Source organism: Adelges cooleyi, unplaced genomic scaffold, assembly GCF_023614345.1.
Source record: "Adelges cooleyi isolate 19-005CV unplaced genomic scaffold, UGA_ACOO_1.1 ACOO_flye_CR_arks_rails_tigmint_CR_PRNA_167, whole genome shotgun sequence".
Lineage (NCBI taxonomy): Eukaryota > Metazoa > Arthropoda > Insecta > Hemiptera > Adelgidae > Adelges > Adelges cooleyi.
Genome location: NW_026095824.1, coordinates 2,367,229 through 2,385,053, shown reverse-complemented (window position 1 = coordinate 2,385,053; position 17,825 = coordinate 2,367,229). Strand labels below are relative to the sequence as shown.

At 31.3% G+C, this 17,825-nt stretch overlaps 5 protein-coding genes across 7 annotated transcripts in view; 3 read left to right on the top strand and 2 right to left on the bottom strand.

Moving 5' to 3' along the window:
- LOC126832898 (V-type proton ATPase 116 kDa subunit a 1-like) overlaps window positions 1-6,861 on the top strand; it is a 43,364-nt gene extending 36,503 nt beyond the window's left edge. For both annotated transcript variants that reach the window (XM_050563934.1, XM_050563933.1), the window contains 8 exons: window positions 395-631; window positions 1,584-1,693; window positions 1,776-1,900; window positions 1,964-2,079; window positions 2,587-2,697; window positions 2,799-3,009; window positions 3,675-3,846; window positions 5,015-6,861. In XM_050563934.1, the coding sequence (XP_050419891.1) occupies window positions 395-631; window positions 1,584-1,693; window positions 1,776-1,900; window positions 1,964-2,079; window positions 2,587-2,697; window positions 2,799-3,009; window positions 3,675-3,846; window positions 5,015-5,114 (1,182 nt within the window). In that variant the 3' untranslated portion in view covers window positions 5,115-6,861. The remainder of the gene's footprint in view (window positions 1-394; window positions 632-1,583; window positions 1,694-1,775; window positions 1,901-1,963; window positions 2,080-2,586; window positions 2,698-2,798; window positions 3,010-3,674; window positions 3,847-5,014) is intronic.
- Window positions 6,862-8,640: 1,779 nt separating this feature from the next.
- On the bottom strand, window positions 8,641-12,116 carry LOC126832902 (zinc finger protein 883-like). 2 transcript variants are annotated; one of them, XM_050563938.1, is made up of 4 exons: window positions 11,450-12,116; window positions 11,327-11,381; window positions 10,773-11,021; window positions 8,641-10,680 (listed from the first exon to the last, which is right to left on the bottom strand). In XM_050563938.1, the coding sequence occupies exons 3-4, from the start codon at window positions 10,997-10,999 to the stop codon at window positions 9,033-9,035; spliced, it is 1,875 nt and encodes a 624-aa protein (XP_050419895.1). In that variant the 5' UTR covers window positions 11,000-11,021; window positions 11,327-11,381; window positions 11,450-12,116; the 3' UTR covers window positions 8,641-9,032. The 2 variants fall into 2 exon arrangements, with proteins under 2 accessions (XP_050419895.1, XP_050419894.1); XM_050563937.1 differs by lacking the exon at window positions 11,327-11,381.
- On the top strand, window positions 11,729-16,822 carry LOC126832907 (diphthine methyltransferase). The gene is made up of 5 exons (XM_050563945.1): window positions 11,729-11,897; window positions 14,998-15,310; window positions 15,370-15,630; window positions 15,746-15,884; window positions 15,951-16,822. Exons 2-5 carry the CDS (start codon window positions 14,998-15,000, stop codon window positions 16,315-16,317), a joined length of 1,080 nt encoding a protein of 359 aa, XP_050419902.1. The 5' UTR covers window positions 11,729-11,897; the 3' UTR covers window positions 16,318-16,822.
- On the top strand, window positions 12,239-14,841 carry LOC126832899 (DNA replication licensing factor mcm5). Its single transcript, XM_050563935.1, has 3 exons — window positions 12,239-13,197; window positions 13,285-14,012; window positions 14,119-14,841. The coding sequence occupies exons 1-3, from the start codon at window positions 12,397-12,399 to the stop codon at window positions 14,777-14,779; spliced, it is 2,190 nt and encodes a 729-aa protein (XP_050419892.1). The 5' UTR covers window positions 12,239-12,396; the 3' UTR covers window positions 14,780-14,841.
- Window positions 16,315-17,539, bottom strand: LOC126832908 (barrier-to-autointegration factor-like). The gene is made up of 2 exons (XM_050563946.1): window positions 17,235-17,539; window positions 16,315-16,694 (listed from the first exon to the last, which is right to left on the bottom strand). The coding sequence occupies exons 1-2, from the start codon at window positions 17,355-17,357 to the stop codon at window positions 16,548-16,550; spliced, it is 270 nt and encodes an 89-aa protein (XP_050419903.1). The 5' UTR covers window positions 17,358-17,539; the 3' UTR covers window positions 16,315-16,547.
- Between the last annotated feature and the right edge of the window lie 286 nt (window positions 17,540-17,825).

The following is a 17,825-nucleotide window of genomic DNA, read 5'->3' as shown; positions in this document are numbered from 1 at the left end:
CTCCTTTTTATCTTCTAACCATACTCATTCCTGGAAATCCCCAAAGACGTCTCAAACGCCGGTGGTGCAGAGTCTTTAAATTCAAAAAGTTTAAATTAAAAAAAAATGCCTTAGCTAATTTTACTTAATTCTTGTTGTTAAAAAGTAACATCGCTGCGTGATTTTTTTTATCTGTTATAAAAATGCATGTCTTTATGTTTTATATAATCGCACATAACACGCTTATTGTATTTAATATTTGCAGATTGTATGTTGTCTAAAAAAAAATTAAACTACAAATAAATATACAATTAATTATGTCTGCGCGAAATGTTCTCGTACAAGCGAGTCCAGTCGCTATGTATTATGTAAAAATTTGTACGAATTAAACGTTTGGTTTTGGTTTTTTTTTTAGATTTGGAATATTTTTTTCGGTGGCCGCTATATCATATTGCTCATGGGATTATTTTCCATATACACCGGCATCATTTACAACGACGTGTTTTCAAAGTCTGTGAATATTTTCGGTTCCAGTTGGTCCGTTCACGTGAGCGCAAAAGAAGTTTTGGGCAACAAGTCCATCACGTTGGACCCGGCCACCGTCGATTATTCACAAAAACCGTACCCCTTAGGATTGGATCCCGTTTGGCAGGTACATACAGTATTCAGTTTTTTTTCTATACACAAATATGTCATATGGCCTGTAGAAAATTTCTTTGACGTTTTTGTGACATAAAGTAGTGGGGAGAGGTTGCGATAAGTGATTAGTGAGATTGGGATGGTGATAAGGGACAATCGATAATCTCTGGATAACGGATAACGGATATTGTTGACAAGCGAATGAGCCTGTCAGAGATGAATGATAAGTGAATCGGCTGATAAGAGACGATCAATTGGAAAATTCCATAAAACATATTCATGATCTAATGTTTTTCCCACGAACGAAACAAATGTAATTCTTTTCAAGATAAAATATGTAATTATTTACATAAATATATCTTATGGCAAAGATAAAGGAAAGAGAGAAGATAAGTGATATGAGGGGTGATGGATAAGGGAAATGAAAATTTCCTGAATAACTGATAAGAGATAAAAAATCAAATGGTGGCATATGACATGTTCGTGATAATATTTTTTATTTTGTTTGTAATTTGTTAATAATTATTTAAGGGTTGTCCTTAATTTGGGTTTAGCGAAATTTCAACTGGCAAATCTCCTTGATTAAGGACGGTAATTAATCAAATTACATAATCGGTTAAAAAACAACCGTGATCACTTACATAGCGTGTGTTAAACAAGAATTCTAGGACAAATAGTAAAAAAAAACATTTTTCGATCAAAACATTTTAGTTAAAAAAGAAAAAAAAAATTTAATTTTCAAACTGTTGAGTGATATATTAACTTGTTAAAACACACATTTTGTATGTTTTTTTTAAACATACAATTTTTTCAAAACCTGACAATATTGGTGCAACATTTTTTTTTTTAATATTCATTTCGAACTAACAGGGAATTTACTCGTTAAAATGCTGTTAATCCCGATAAAATAAGGACACGGGCCAAATTGTTTGTACATATTTATTGTTTTGTTTTAATTATGAAAGGTGGCTGTGAATAAAATCATATTTCTCAATTCGTACAAAATGAAACTGTCGATCATATTCGGTGTCGTTCATATGATGTTCGGCGTCATACTAAGCGTTGTCAATCACGTGTGAGTTTCCATTTTGGTCTGGAATAATACCTAAAATAATGTCAATACCGTTAACACTGGTGTTTTTTTGTTTTTGTTGTAGACATTTTAAGAAAAAGCATAACATCCTACTGCAGTTCATCCCGCAAATGCTGTTTTTGGTGTTGCTCTTTTTTTACATGGTGTCGTTGATGTTCTTGAAATGGGTCTGGTACGGTCCGAAAAATCGTACGTAACATTACCGTTTCGTATTCGTACGAGAATTGATTTTTAATTTTGACAATTTTACAGCTCTGAAAACTAGCCCAAGGTGTGCGCCGTCCGTGCTCATCATGTTCATCAACATGATGTTGTTCAAACACACCGTACCGTTCGAAGGATGCGACGAATACATGTTCGAAGGACAAGTACGTTGAGTTATTAAAATCACACACAAAACAGCTAACGTTTTAACATGAATATGTTTTATGGCTGGGGTCGGTTCAAAAGTTGACCTAAACCGCTTTACGGTGACATCAAAATCTGTCCCATTGCAGTTGACCTATATAATAAGAGATAAGAAGATTTGACAAGAGATAAGGAATTGTGACAATAGATAAGGAATGATAAGTTTGTTGTAGAGGCACTCTTCTAATAATAGCTAATGCTTTTTGAGTGGTCGGTATATACTTTGTACGATGTTTCACGGGTCGCCATTTTTATTCCAACTATTATTTTACATTGATAGTCCTGTTTAACTGGAACTTTAATGGCGATCAACGAAGTTGTGATAAGATTGATTGGCCGTTCTCTGACTATGAAGGCTCTCTAGTTCTTAGAAGAAGATGGGTGCCATAAGACATATTTGTGATTTATATTTTTCTCCTTTGAAGAGGGGGAAATTTGTTTAAATTACATAAAAATCTTTTTTTCAGGAACGTTTGCAAAAAATATTCGTCACTGTTGCGATAATGTGCATACCTGTAATGTTGTTGGGCAAACCGTTGTATGTAATTTTATACGAGAGGCGTCGTAAAAAACGTCAGGTACTATCCTACTTATCTAGGACTGCTATACAATATTTTATTGTATCAATGTGTGTGTTTGTGTGTTCATACTTGTATTTAAACATCAAACGTGTGCGCAGGGCGAGGGTTGTACGGACGTCAACGGCAGTATCGAACTCAAAGAGACTGAAGTGAGCACCATGATCGACGATCCGGCCAGTCACGAAGAAGAAGAACCGGCATCAGAATTGTTCATACACCAATCCATCGAAACAATCGAATACGTTCTCAGCACGGTTTCGCATACGGCTTCGTATTTGAGGCTTTGGGCGCTGTCGCTGGCGCATGCACGTGAGTAGTAAAACTATTAATGTCCGGTGTTTGACTTGGAGAGGGGAGGGGGAGCTTTCTTATCTCTTATCTTATCATATGTCCTTATCACTTATCACATTTTCTTATCTCTTATCACTTATCGTTATTGAATGGGTGCTAAAAAACATTCATAATTCATATTTTTTATCCTTTATGACGAAGAAATTTCTTTCCCGTTTTTCGACGTGAATCCGAATTATGCGTGGACTTTTATAAAATTTAAAAAACATATCCATGGTGCAATGTTCTTTCAAAAGAAGAAGAAACGTTTTTTTTTTTGCATGAATATGAGAGGGGCCGTTGAGTTAGGTTGGTTTTGGCTTCTAATTAAAGTCTTTCGTGACCATAATTTTAGTCTTATCACATAAGCTAGTTGTACATACTGTATAGTTCCTATACAATAGAATGTTTATATCAAATAAAAAATTTTTTTTTTAATTTGTATGAAATTTTCTTCGGGCATAGTACAAACCGAAAAAATACCTAGAACTAGGAGGGGTGTAAACTTTTTCTTTATTTCGCTATTTTATGTGAATTTTTAGGGTTTAAGGTCTGAAAGTTATAACACCGAAGGTATACATCCTATAACGTCCTCCGTGTCCTTGTTGTTTTTTTTTTAATTTTTTTTTCATTTTCTATATTAGAATTGTCCGAAGTACTTTGGAACATGGTGCTGAGGATGGGATTGACGAGCGAAACGCATTGGGGTGCCATCAAACTGTACTTGACTTTCGGCATTTGGTCGATTTTCACGCTGGCCATACTCGTCATGATGGAAGGCCTGTCTGCATTCCTACACACACTCCGATTGCACTGGTACGTATATGATATGCATTGTATTACATTATTAACGACCGTTTTTTTGATTGTGTGCACGCGTTGTGTCTTAATTGTTATTCGTCGAGTGTAGGTACTATTGTAATTCTCAATAGGTAAAAGTACTTATCCCATGATAATGACACCGATAAATGAGAGTACTGCAGAAGTAGTTGGCAAAATCGGGTCGAAGCAATAATTATATGAAATCCGAATGTGATTTTATCACGATCAAACGGTTCTATATGCGAATTTGCAAATTGTAACAATTCAGCACAGTAAGAAATTACCAAAGTGGGGACCACTATAATATCCACTGATTCGCATCGAAGCTAAAAGTATGGACTTGTCTATAAGGTATAGGCTTCAAATCACGATTGAAACGCAACAACTTATATTTCATTTTTATTGACTTTATCATCTACAATCTGAGCCCGACAGTCGATTTCACGCGTAAATTGAAATAAAACAGTGTGACCAACTTGATGATTTGGGCAAAAATTGAACATATCAGGTCAGGTGTTGCATCTTAAGCGAAATGCTTTTGTGGTCGTTGATTTTTAAATTTGGTAATAGTTTTTAGTTTTAACCTTTGACGATGATTTTTTTTTTAAACATTTTTTTCGAATTTGGTATATTTATTTTGTAAACTCATAATATCCTTAAAAATACATAATAAAAAAAAAAAAATGATATGCCGACTAATTTTTCTCGTTTATAGATAAAGGTTAAGTTGTTAGTCTAGTTTGATTTTGGACTAACTCTATATAACGTTAAACAAAAGGCAAGACAATTTTTTTTTTTAATGGATTTTGAAGGCTTAAACCGTTTGATTGTGATAGAATAACATTCGGATTTAACGTAATTGCTTTGACCCAACTTTTTGCCAACTACTTTTGTACTCATTTAGACTCTGTTAGGTATTTTGTTTGTTTAAAAAAAAATATATATATATATATGTATATAATATTTATGGTGTATAAAATAATATGAATTATTTAAAAAGACAAAAAAGTTAATACTAATTAATATCCTTGATAAGACTAGACTAGACTAACTATTTGTATTATTATTTATTTTTTTTGTCTATTTAATTTATTTTATATTATTTAAGCAGCACGTTGAAAAATATGTTTATAATATTGACAATTTTTATTTTTACCAACAGGGTGGAATTTATGAGCAAGTTCTACGTGGGCAACGGACACGCATTCCAGCCGTTTTGGTTCAAACACGTACTCGAGACCGAAGAATCTATCGACGACTGAAAATTTACGATCGTACCTATTTTTTTTTTTTTTTAGTTTCCCTCCCTGCGTCTCTTTTAAAAAACAATTTTTTTATATATACCAGTTAGCCAATAATGTGTACGATATATTTATTATGTTTTAATATTTACATATATATAATAATTTAAAATTTCTTTTTTTTTTATTCTATTCGTTATCGTTGTACGTAATAATATTTTTATTGTTGTTGAAAAACTTGTATTTAAATAATCGAACTTTAGTTAAGAGTTTTTTCTTTTACTTTTATTATTATTTTTTTCTTTTACATAATTTATCAAACTACTTTTTTGTTAGTGTGCACTGCCACTAAATATAAATAATAGCTTTACGATACTGTATCGCGTCTTGACCGTTTACCGATTTTGATAATATTTCCGTCACGCATATCATACGAAAACTCTTTTCTTTTTTTTTTTATCGTCTACGAAGACCGTTTACGTTTGTTTTGACATTACCAATGTAAAAGACGTTAAGTTTGTCTTACTTGTTTTCATCTAGATACTTGTACAGGGTTATGACCTATTAGGTGTTATATGGCGTGATAGCCATTTTATTTATAAAAAAAAAATATGTATTAAATATCTATTTCTTTTGTTTTGTTACCTCTTTGCCCATTCGAAATGGCACACATCACAGCGTTGTAACAGTCGTCGGGAAAAAACATTTTTGTTTGAATCGAATAATAACATGTTTATATATTATATATACATATATATATTTTTATTATCGTTACGAATCACTATTTTTAATTTAAACTAATAATTACTTTATAAATTTAACTTGCGCATTTATAATAACAAATATATAACGTACACGACGACGCCACTCGACAATCACGAGCAATTTTTCAACGTGCATTCGAACCTCGATATTCTAATAACCTAATTGTTTAAATATTTATATGTTTAATAACAAAACATTAATAATCTTATTGTATTAATATATTCAGTGCCTTATATTATTATATCGCTTGTAAAAAAAAAACATCAATTTTTTTTTATTATTATATTCTATTCGTTAGTCGTACGGGTTAAATTCGATTAGTATTCTAAATTAGAATTAAGCGATCGTTCAACGATTACATATATTTTTGTAGAAGACGAGCAATGAAGGATAATTTAAACTTCACATTTTCTAAATTTTTTTTATTTGTTTGACAATCAAAATATTAAAATTTACTCTAAATTTACTAAAAAAAAGTTTAAAAATGCTGATTTTGTTTGTATCTTGTATTTTGACAATCCCATTATTGTAACTGCGCATTTTTCATATTTTCTTCGTTTATCGATTACGACAATAGTTTCTCTTAAGTCGTGTTCGCAAAAACCCATTCCGACTGAAGTATAATTTTTCTTTGTTCTATTAAAAATATTACTCGTAATTATTATCTGTAACGTTTGCGTGAAAGCTCAGATATTTTATTGAATTTAAATGATAACTTTATATCGTAATGTTATTTATTTAATATATATATATTTATAATACTGTATTATAGTATTTCTACTAATTTGTCCACGACTCTTCGTTAATACAATAACGATAGTTTTCTTCTTGACTTACCTGTTTTACAAATGCAATTATAATATTGTCGTTTCTTGTTACTGTGAGAATGTAACGTACCTCTGTTCTTTTAATTATTATTATTATTAAAGTTTGTAATATACAAAGTTGTATACAAATTAAAACGCCGCCATTAAGAGAATCTATGTAGCAATAAACATCTTATTACTATATATATATATATATTTATATATATATATATGTATATTATATTCTAAAGTAGTTTTTAACTTTATTTTTTTTAATTTAATCACAATATATTATCTGTAACCCAATGGAAGATTTATTATAATTAATAATAATATATCTGTCGTCGGATTAGCTACAGACGATTTTTTTTTTCAATACTCGTAATGCTCAATGATTGGAATTTAATTCTATAGCTATAAGTTTGGAATTTAAATATTTTAAAATTACTTTTTAAATTAAAAAAAACCACAAACAATAATCATTTAGAGTTAGTCAGTTTTACGGGTCAGTCGACGGACGACGAGAATAGTTGTACAGGGTTTCCGTGTAGGTATCGACCGATCGTACCATTACTGTCGGAACAATTTCCCATCCGAAACCGATCGATCTGTTTTATTCCCTTCGAATTAATTAATTTACAAAAAATATCATTAAAATGATTTTTTTTTCCTTTAGCCCACCTGTTTGTAATAATAATCTTTTATTTTTGTCGCCATTACTCTATTATAATATATAATGTAGAAGTTATGATAATATATCTATAGTTAAGCCCTCAATATTGTCGTATATTACGATAAATAATGTTTAAATATTTTGTTTATCGTATTCATTAATTAATTATATTTATTTATTATATAGTTTATACATTTTACTCAAGTTGTTTGTTTTTGTTTTTCTAAGATTTTTTTTTAGTGGGACCAAAGTAATATTATACATATATTTAGCGCCCGTTTGTTACCTACCCAAAGTGTCATAAATGTAAAATATATCGAATCGCGATTAAAAATAATAACGATTTCTAAGTAGCCGAATTTACCAAAAATATTATAAAGTTATATTATACTTGTAAAATTTTAACCTTAAAGTCTTTTTTTAATATAATATTATTTACAACATGTCTTTAAATAATAGTTGTTATTTTAATTTTTTTTTTTTTATCTCATTAAAAGTACCATATGTTTTGGGTAAGTTTGTACTGTATTTTGAAACTGTTGTTTATTTTTAAATAATAATATATTATATTACAGACTGAGGTATTTAATGATAACTTGAATATATTATTACGTTATACATTTTAATAGTTTAGTAGAAAACAAACATGATTAAAAAAAAAAAAAAATTTTTCTTTTATTACAAATCTTCAATAATTAATATTAATGTATTTTATTCTTTGAAATATACTACTATAATTAAAAAAAAAAAAAGAATTATCATTTGTGTGTTTTAGTTTGTTCAAAATTTTAACGTCTCGTCGTTTTGATAAAACATTGTTATCGTAATTAAATGTATACTCAAGTTCAATATGCCCAAATTAAAGAGACGTCACTTTTAAAGAAACGTCACAATTAAACACCATATTGAATAGCAACGACAATCTATAGTGTTTTAAATCTTAAGGTGCAAAGATCATGTTTGAAATTTCATTACCGCAATGTGCACGGGTTTCGTCTTGACAAAATAATATTTTTGAAAACATAACGCTTTACGGACACAATTATTTTAAAAAAACACGGACAGGCAAATCTATTTATGTAGAATATTGAGCGTTTTGTAATTACAATACATATTATCAAACTTGAATAATAATTTATTTGTAAGTTGCAGTTAAAGTAAAAATTAAAAGGTTTTTGCTACAAAACTGTCAATAAGTAAAATATATTAACTAAAAAATTAACAAACTATAATATATATATATATATATATATATAATTTTATTTAGAAAAAAAAAGTTAATAATAAAACTATACATTTTCACTATCAATAATACGTCATGTGAGCAATCACTAACAAAATGTCCGCAGAGTGAAGTGGGGTCACATCTTAATCATTCAGATAAATAACCATTTTTGTAAAATATTTATTTAACATATCGCTTGAATATCTAATGATCTAAAATCATTTAGTAAAAAAAAATTAAAGAACATAAATAAAATGAAATAAAAATATAATCCAAAGAATATAAAATATGCCAAATTGTTAAACAACTATAATGAATTGTTGACTGTGCACCCAGCTATGTTATACAAGATTAGATTTTTGAGAAAAATATTATAAGTACACATACTATAGCTATTTATCGGCATCTACGCAATTGTGAAATTATAACTAATGTGATGAATTAGTTTTGAAGAAAATATTTCAACATTTTTAGGGCTTGTCACCTGTGTGCAACCGTTTGTGTACTGTAAGAGGAGATTTTTGATTGAATGACTTTAAGCATATATCACATTTGTAGGGCTTTTCGCCAGTATGTATACGTTTGTGTTTTGTGAGATCGGAGCCTTGAGTGAATGGTCTTAAACATACATCACATTTGTAAGGCTTTTCACCAGTGTGCAGGCGTTTGTGTTGTGTGAGATGGGGTTTTTGAGAAAATGACTTAAAGCACTCGTCACACTTGTAAGGCTTTTCTCCGGTGTGCACGCGTTTGTGTATTGTAAGTGTTTTTTTCTCAGCAAAATATCTTAAGCATACATCACATTTGTAAGGCTTTTCCCCGGTGTGCACGCGTTTGTGTAGTGCGAGGCCACCACTATAAGAAAATGACTTCAAGCACACATCACAATTAAATGGCTTTTCACCAGTGTGCACACGTTGGTGACTTGTGAGTTGAGATTTTCCAGAAAAAGTCTTTAGGCATACAACACACGTGTAGGGCTTTTCCCCGGTGTGCATGCGTTTGTGTTGTGTGAGATGGGGTTTTTGAGAAAATGTCTTCAAGCACACGTCACACTTGTAAGGCTTTTCTCCGGTGTGCGTGCGTTTGTGTACCGCAAGGACATTATGAGAAAATGACTTTGAGCACAGATCACACGTGTAGGGCTTTTCACCAGAGTGAAAGCGTTCATGGGCTATTAAGGATGAACGAAAAGTAAACGACTTTATGCACACCGTACATTTGTAAGGCTTCTCGCCTGTATGTATGCGATTGTGTATTTTGAGTGTTGAGTTCCCAGAAAATGACTTCAAGCACACATCACATTTGTAGGGCTTTTCACCAGTGTGCACGCGCAAGTGTGATGCAAGGTTTCTTTTAAACATAAAAGACTTTAGGCACAATGCACATTTGTAGGGCTTTTTACCAGTGTGCACAAGTTTGTGTGCTGCGAGGTAGCTTTTTTCAGAAAATGACTTGAAGCATAAATCACACTTGTAGGGTTTTAGTTGTACGTTTGTAGTGTGTACGCGTCGTTTGTGCGTTTTGACGCTGGATTTTCGAGTAAAAGACATTAAGCAAAGTTTGCATTTATAAGGCTTTTCTCCGGTGTGCATTCGTTTGTGTTCTCTGATGCTACTACTGTAAGAAAATGACTTTGAGCACAGATCACACGTGTAGGGCTTTTCTCCGGTGTGCATGCGTAGGTGTAGTGCAAGGGTATTACTATGAGAGAATGACTTTAAGCATATAACACATTTGTAGGGCTTTTCTCTGGTGTGCACTCGTGTGTGTACTGTGAGGCCTGCTTTACAAGTAAATTCCTTTAAACATATACCACATTTGTAGGGTGGGCCGATGTTTTTGGCAAATTGCTCAGCATACTTATCGCGATGCATGGGGTTGGTTTTTTTGCCAAGTTTGTTAGTTAAAGTTTTGTGGGATTTTATGATATGTAATGTTATTTGCTTTTTAGTGTTATACGAAGTTTGACAAAAATCGCATTGGTATAACCGCTTTTCATTTGAAACTTTGTCGTTATTCTTCGTTGTTATTTGATTACTGTTGTCCGTTTCCATCCACGATTTCAAAAAACATTTATTAATTTTCTTATTCGCTTCATTACTCGTACTGTTAACACTACAACAAATATGAGTAATAAGCGATACTGTGCAAACATTTTAAGGACTAAACAATTGATAATTAATTATAATAAATAAAAAATGACTTACATAAAAGTTTTTTTGTTGACTTGTTTTCCTGTGCTTTTCTGGGCTATCGAGTGTGAACTATGTGATTGAGCTATGTGTCGGCTTATTATCTTTTTGGTATTAAAAGATTTCTTACATACATCGCAGACAAATGGCTGTATTTCGTCGAAAAGTACATTTTTTTCCACTTCTATTTCAGACTCAAAAATATATCCATTTACTAAATCTACTTCGACATGGACACTCATTTTGTTGCAAGTTTCTCTGAAACTAATAGCCAAACATAAAACTATTTTTCAAAAAGCAATAGAAAATATCTGCTACGAGCAATGAATGCATAGAATTGTGTACAAATTATAATAAGTGTAGTTAGTTCACTAGTGAAACGAAATGTTTTTCATAACATTAGTATTTACAAAAAACTATTAATTTATTGAGATTATGACGACAAATTATCTGGTTTCTGATCATCTGAGTATGTTTATTTCATACTTAAAAAACAAAAGAAGTTAAATAATATGAAGTTTTTTTGAAACAAGTTCTTTTATACTAATGTTATTGATAATTGCATTTACCTGGTAATTATTTTTTTGTTTGTTTATCATACCATCAGATTCCGTAAGCCGTAAACTGTAGATTGTTAATTAAAATAAATAAAACAATGTATGTTATCAATGATGATGTTATTCGGCACTTACTATTTAAACAGCTACGAGACCACTGGTCAGGGTTCTGATTTCTTGATATAAATCAACAGCAATAAAACCGAAAACTTTTTAATACGACCACACGCAATATAATTTTGTTTGTATATTGGAGTTACATTAAGACTTGGGTAATGGGGAGTCTTGAAGTGAGACCATGCTCAATAGATAAATGATAATAAAAACAATAAAATAATGTTTTTATTATCTATGCCTGCGACTGTGAGGTTAACATAATTTGTATTATTTTGGGAACCACTGAGCCGACTATCCGAACGAAACATATTTTAATTTTTAATCAGGAGAATCGATTCTCAAATTCATATATTATTAAATATAATAATATGCAAACTACTTAAAAAAAAAAAAATATATTATGTAATCAACAGTTCTTCGGTGGTATTAAATGTTCAATCATTGACGGCAACCAACCAGATTAGTGGTAAATTAACAAAATCATTTTAAAATATAAATTAAAACTATTTTTATTTATAGTATTAATTGACATATATAATATAATATATTATTGTAAATTATGTGTGCACGCTTTTAAATAATCGTTTCCACGCGTGCCTAAATCACTTGCCTAACTCAAGAGAATTTGTATTTACTGTTTTTATAAGCGAAAAAACATGTCACTTTCCTTATGATTAAACTGTTATGGCTGTTATCATTTTTCTTTAGGTGACATCTTATACGTTACTAGCTTCAATTTCAATCAACAAGTTTTCCCGCGTTTTACTAATCTTTACGCTTTGTGAATTAACTTGACTTCATTTTGTGAATTTTACCGTTCACATTTCACGTTGTATTTCGTTTTATGATTAAAATCTTTATACATATATATATATATATTGTGTTGTTTCAAATTAACTTGAGTGAATTTCAACGATAATTACTACATTTTATTGTTCCAAGTGTTACATTATACACCTATAAATATGGAAGGTTTTGATACACCTGGTATATTTTTTTCCGATACTTTCGGCGATGATGATAATTTGGGATCGGCGTTACAAAACTCAAGAACTTTGAAAAAGTCCTTTAAAGATTTTTTGAAAACATACAACGAAGACAATTTTAACTACAAGTACAGGGATTCGTTGAAACGGAACTGCAATTTAGGCCAATTTTGGCTGGAAATCAATATCGAAGACCTAGCCGGGTTCGACGAGAACCTTGCGGACAAGTTGTATAAGCAACCAGTTGAACATTTACCCGCGTTTGAAGAAGCCGCTACTGAATTAGCTCAAGAACTAGTGGCCACAGACAATCCAGATGATATAGAACGCATTCAAATACTGTTGGCCACCAATTCTTTGCCTGCTTCGTTGCGCTCAATTAAATCCGAATCAGTTTCTCGTTTGGTCAAAATTCCTGGAATAGTTGTATCCGCTTCAAGTATTCGTGCAAAAGCAACAGAGATTACATTGCAATGTCGAGCTTGCCGCAATGTTTTGCCTCATCTGCCCGTGAAACCAGGTATGGATGGCTATGTCTTGCCAAGGAAATGTTCAACCGAACAAGCAGGACGTCCCCAGTGCCCTTTGGATCCGTATTTTATCATACCCGATAAATGCAAATGCGTTGATTCTCAAATATTAAAACTTCAAGAATTAAGTGATTCCACACCTCAAGGAGAAATGCCTCGTCACGTACAATTGTATTGCGACCGCTACTTATGTGAACGTGTTGTGCCTGGTAATCGAGTCATGGTGGTTGGCGTATACTCTATAAAAAAGGTAATTAAATATTTGTTATTTAATGTCAATTTATAAAATATAAATGAAAATTTAAACTTATCCATTTATATATTTTTTAAATATTAGGTGAAAACTTCAAGGAAGCAAAAACTCGCTGAAAACTCGAGAACTGTGGTTGGTGTCCGTGCTCCGTATTTACGAGTCCTGGGTTTTCAGCTTGATGACCAAGTAGGAGGTTTTACTACTGCAGTTCCTACATCGGTGGAAGATGAAGAACTTTTCCGTAAATTAGCATCCTCGCCTGACATTTATGACCGTCTCGCCAAGTCCATTGCTCCTTCCATTTTTGGTTTCGGCGATATTAAAAAAGCAATAGCTTGTTTATTATTTGGAGGTTCACGTAAAAGACTTCCGGACGGTTTGACTCGTAGAGGAGATATAAATATTTTACTTTTGGGAGACCCCGGTACAGCTAAGTCACAGCTGCTTAAATTTGTTCAACAAGTTTCGCCTATTGGCGTGTACACATCGGGCAAAGGTTCTTCTGCAGCCGGTTTAACAGCCTCTGTTACCCGTGATCCAACATCGCATAATTTTGTTGTCGAAGGCGGAGCTATGGTTTTAGCCGATAGTGGTGTTGTTTGCATTGACGAGTTTGACAAAATGAGGGAAGGCGATCGAGTTGCAATACATGAAGCTATGGAACAACAAACAATTTCAATAGCAAAAGCTGGTATTACGACTACGTTAAATAGCCGATGTTCAGTAATGGCGGCAGCAAATTCAGTGTTTGGCAGATGGGACGATAGTAAAGGCGAAGACAACATAGATTTTATGCCTACAATTTTGTCAAGGTAACAATCTTGTAAACTGCTGTCTGGCATCGTGTTTTAAAAGACGTGTAGTGAAAACTACTATTTATTGTCTTTATAATAATTTTTGTATTGAAATATTTTTCAGATTCGATATGATCTTCATTATTAAGGATGAACATAATCAAAACCGAGATATGACGTTAGCTAAACACATTATGAATGTTCACTTGATGAACGGTCAAAGTCAACAGGAAGTGGAAGGAGAACTACCACTGGCGACAATAAAAAAATTCTTGAATTATTGTCGTCAACGCTGCGGTCCTAGATTGTCTGAAGACGCGGGAGAGAAACTCAAGAGTCGTTATGTCCTCATGAGAACCGGCTGCCACGAATTGGAAACCGAAAAGCGACTTGCAATTCCCATCACCGTGAGACAGTTGGAAGCTATAATACGTATTTCCGAGTCGTTGGCCAAAATGCAACTTCAACCATTTGCCACAGATACCCACGTAGATGAAGCATTAAGGTTATTCCAAGTGTCTACTCTGAGTGCAGCTACTTCCGGCTGTTTATCTGGCGTTGAAGGTTTTTCAACCGAAGAAGACACGGAAACATTGCAGCGTATTGAAAAACAACTAAAACGTCGATTCCCAATAGGATCCCAAGTATCTGAGTTTAGCATAATACAAGATTTTCTAAGGCAAAAATATCCCCAAAGAGCTATCGATAAAGTTATTTATTTAATGATTAGAAGAGGCGAAATACAACATATTATGCAACGTAAAATGTTAATACGACTCAAATAATTTTAGTATTTTTTTTTTTCCTATTTTAATTTCATATTATATATACTTTTGTAACATTTTAATATAAATAAAGACTTAAACTAAATCTTGGTTATTTTTTATGTGCATTTTTTACATTATATTAATATACATTTTTATAGTTCTTAAATCTTTTTCTGCCTATAATTAAATTGTTGTAATTATCATGTCCTGTTACTGTAATTTATTTTTATTTTTAGATGTATTCAGATAATAATGTAACTATTTTGGATTCTTTTGACACCACTTATCCAGCCGATACAGTGGAATGGTGTCCAATTGAAAAATACCATCATATATTCGTATGTGGTACATACAAACTTAACGAGGAAAGTAAAACTAAAACGGGAGCTATAAACTTGTTCACTTTAGAAAATCAATCTACAATTAAGTTAATCCAGTGTTTGTCTGAAGATGCAGTATTAGATTTGAAATGGAACAATTGTTTATATTCTGGAAAAATATTGCTAGCTGCTGCATTGTCGGGAAACCATATAAGCGTTTACAGTTTAGGTTGATAATTTACATGTTCATTTATGAACTATAGTATATTTTTGAAAAATATTGTTTAGATGAACAAGAAATGAACCCATGCTTGAATATTTTCACCAGTTTTGATCTTCCAAAAACTTGTGGCGAGTCCCATATGAGTTTATCGATCGCATGGTCCAATTCAAATACAAATGGGTTATTTCAATTAGCGTTTAGTGACTCTAATGGGTTTATCACATTAGTTAATTTAAGTGATGGAATACTGCGTAGTTTCAAGGCACACGATTATGAATCGTGGATAGTTGCATACGATTTTTGGAATCACAATATCCTGTACACAGGTAAATCTTAAGACTATTTCTGTTTAAGAGGAGCATTGTTTCTGAATATCGCTTGCCTACAAAATATATATACCAAGTAGGAGGGTTGTTTAAATATTACATTTTTTTTTTTCAGGTGGTGATGATTGTAAGTTTAAATGTTACGACCAACGTACAGATTTCGATAAACCTGTATTTGTTAACAGTGAACACGAGCAAGGAGTTACGACGTGCACAGCCAATATGGTCAGGGAAAATATTTTAACTACGGGAAGGTATTAACAACAAACATTTCGACAAAAGCCATTAAACAAATACTGAAATGTAATTTTGGGATTTAGCTATGATGAAACTGTCAGATTATGGGATACACGTAATATGAAACATAGTTATTCCAATACCAAAGTCGGCGGAGGTATTTGGAGACTAAAGTGGGAACCTTTGAAGCAAGAATTTTTGTTGAGCGCGTCAATGTTTAACGCAGCTCACATAATTGACACATCGGAGAAATTAGCCAATATTAGTACATCGTTTGGTGAAAAAGAAACCAGGCTATTCTACGGAGCAGATTGGTGTCATATGAACGTTGAAAAAGCAGCCGAATTTCCAAAAAAAAATTGTAGAATAATTGCTACTTGTTCATTTTATGATCATACATTAGATTTATTTTTAGTTGACGATTTAGACATGAAAAATAAAAAAACATGAGCATAACCAAGGTATATTTTGTTATATGATTAGTTTATAAAATAAGTACTATATTTTATTGTAAGCAAAGAAAATAAATGTAATACATCTTATATTAGATTTAATGCTCAAAACTTCAAAACAAAATGATTTAAAACTTCTACAAGTTATGTATAATGTTAATAAAATTAAAATTGTAGAAGTAATATTAATACAAAATAAATTTTCCAATTTTTTACACGTCTTAATAGCTAAAGGAATTCATCACACCAGGCTTTAAGACAAGCGTGACAATCTTTTGCTTGTTTTGAATTTGCTTTAATTAAATCTTTTAACCAATCACAAAATAATTCTTCATCCATCTGTAGAAGTAGAAACTGGCCCAAAACATTGTATGCCTGCAAGATAAATAAAAAATATCACTAGTTGAATTAAAAATTAATAATCACAATGATAAAACAAAACAAAAACCATTATGGTTAAAAAAATATTAAAACGTAAATTATCTCATATGTTCTACTTTAATTATTATTATTTATTGTATATTTGTATTATATTATAAACTTTTGTTTTTCTACAAGTAGTAATTTTGTGTAATGCACACTACTAATTGTTTTATAATAAGTCCGCATAATTGTATACATAATTATAAATTTAGGGAAACTATATTCAATAAACTTATATAATAATATTCAATCAATTTTATTATTTAGTAATTATTTTTAATTGAAATTCGTTATCTAATTTAGAAACTAGTAACAATTTACTCAAAATAAGAGGACTCTACAGTATACGATCAAGGAAGTGACTAATTTAACAAGATAGGAGCTAGTCACATTAGTACCAATAACTAAAGACAACTAACTAGCAAATAGAAAATCTATTATTATTTATTAAATTCAAGCTAACTTATTAAAACAATAATATTGAACACTTACTTTAGTAAAACCTTGTTCTTTAAGCCTTCCAGCATTTACTTGTCCAATACCTGCAAGGTCATCAACAGGCTTGTCTCGCATAGGTTCTCCTGCAAACTCGCGATGCTTTTGGCTGGTCGTCATATTTGCACTATTATATCAAATTGAAAAATAATATTATTAGTTTGACTTTTTCAATGTAGTTTATTTAGTATTTGGAAATGATTATTTCCTAAAATTATTCAAATTTCAATAAGTAGTAAAGTTTGATACGCAATAACATGATAATATTAACGACCGTTTTCAAAAAACCTTCTTTTGAGAACTGAATTGACAATGTGTATGTAAATTAATATTGATAAAAATTGATAACGAGCCAATGCCGCCATGTTGACAGTTGCAAATTAAAATTCATTCATAATAATAATATTCTGTGGCTTTACAATTCCAGATATTATTGTACTGTTAGAATTAATTAGTAATTACATATTATAATTACTTCTTTATTCTGTGGTTTAAGAATTAAGTCCTTCGACATAAGTCACGAACCATAGACCATAGTACCTATATGCACTCCCTGTATGCTGATAGTGCTTATAAATTTGAATACTC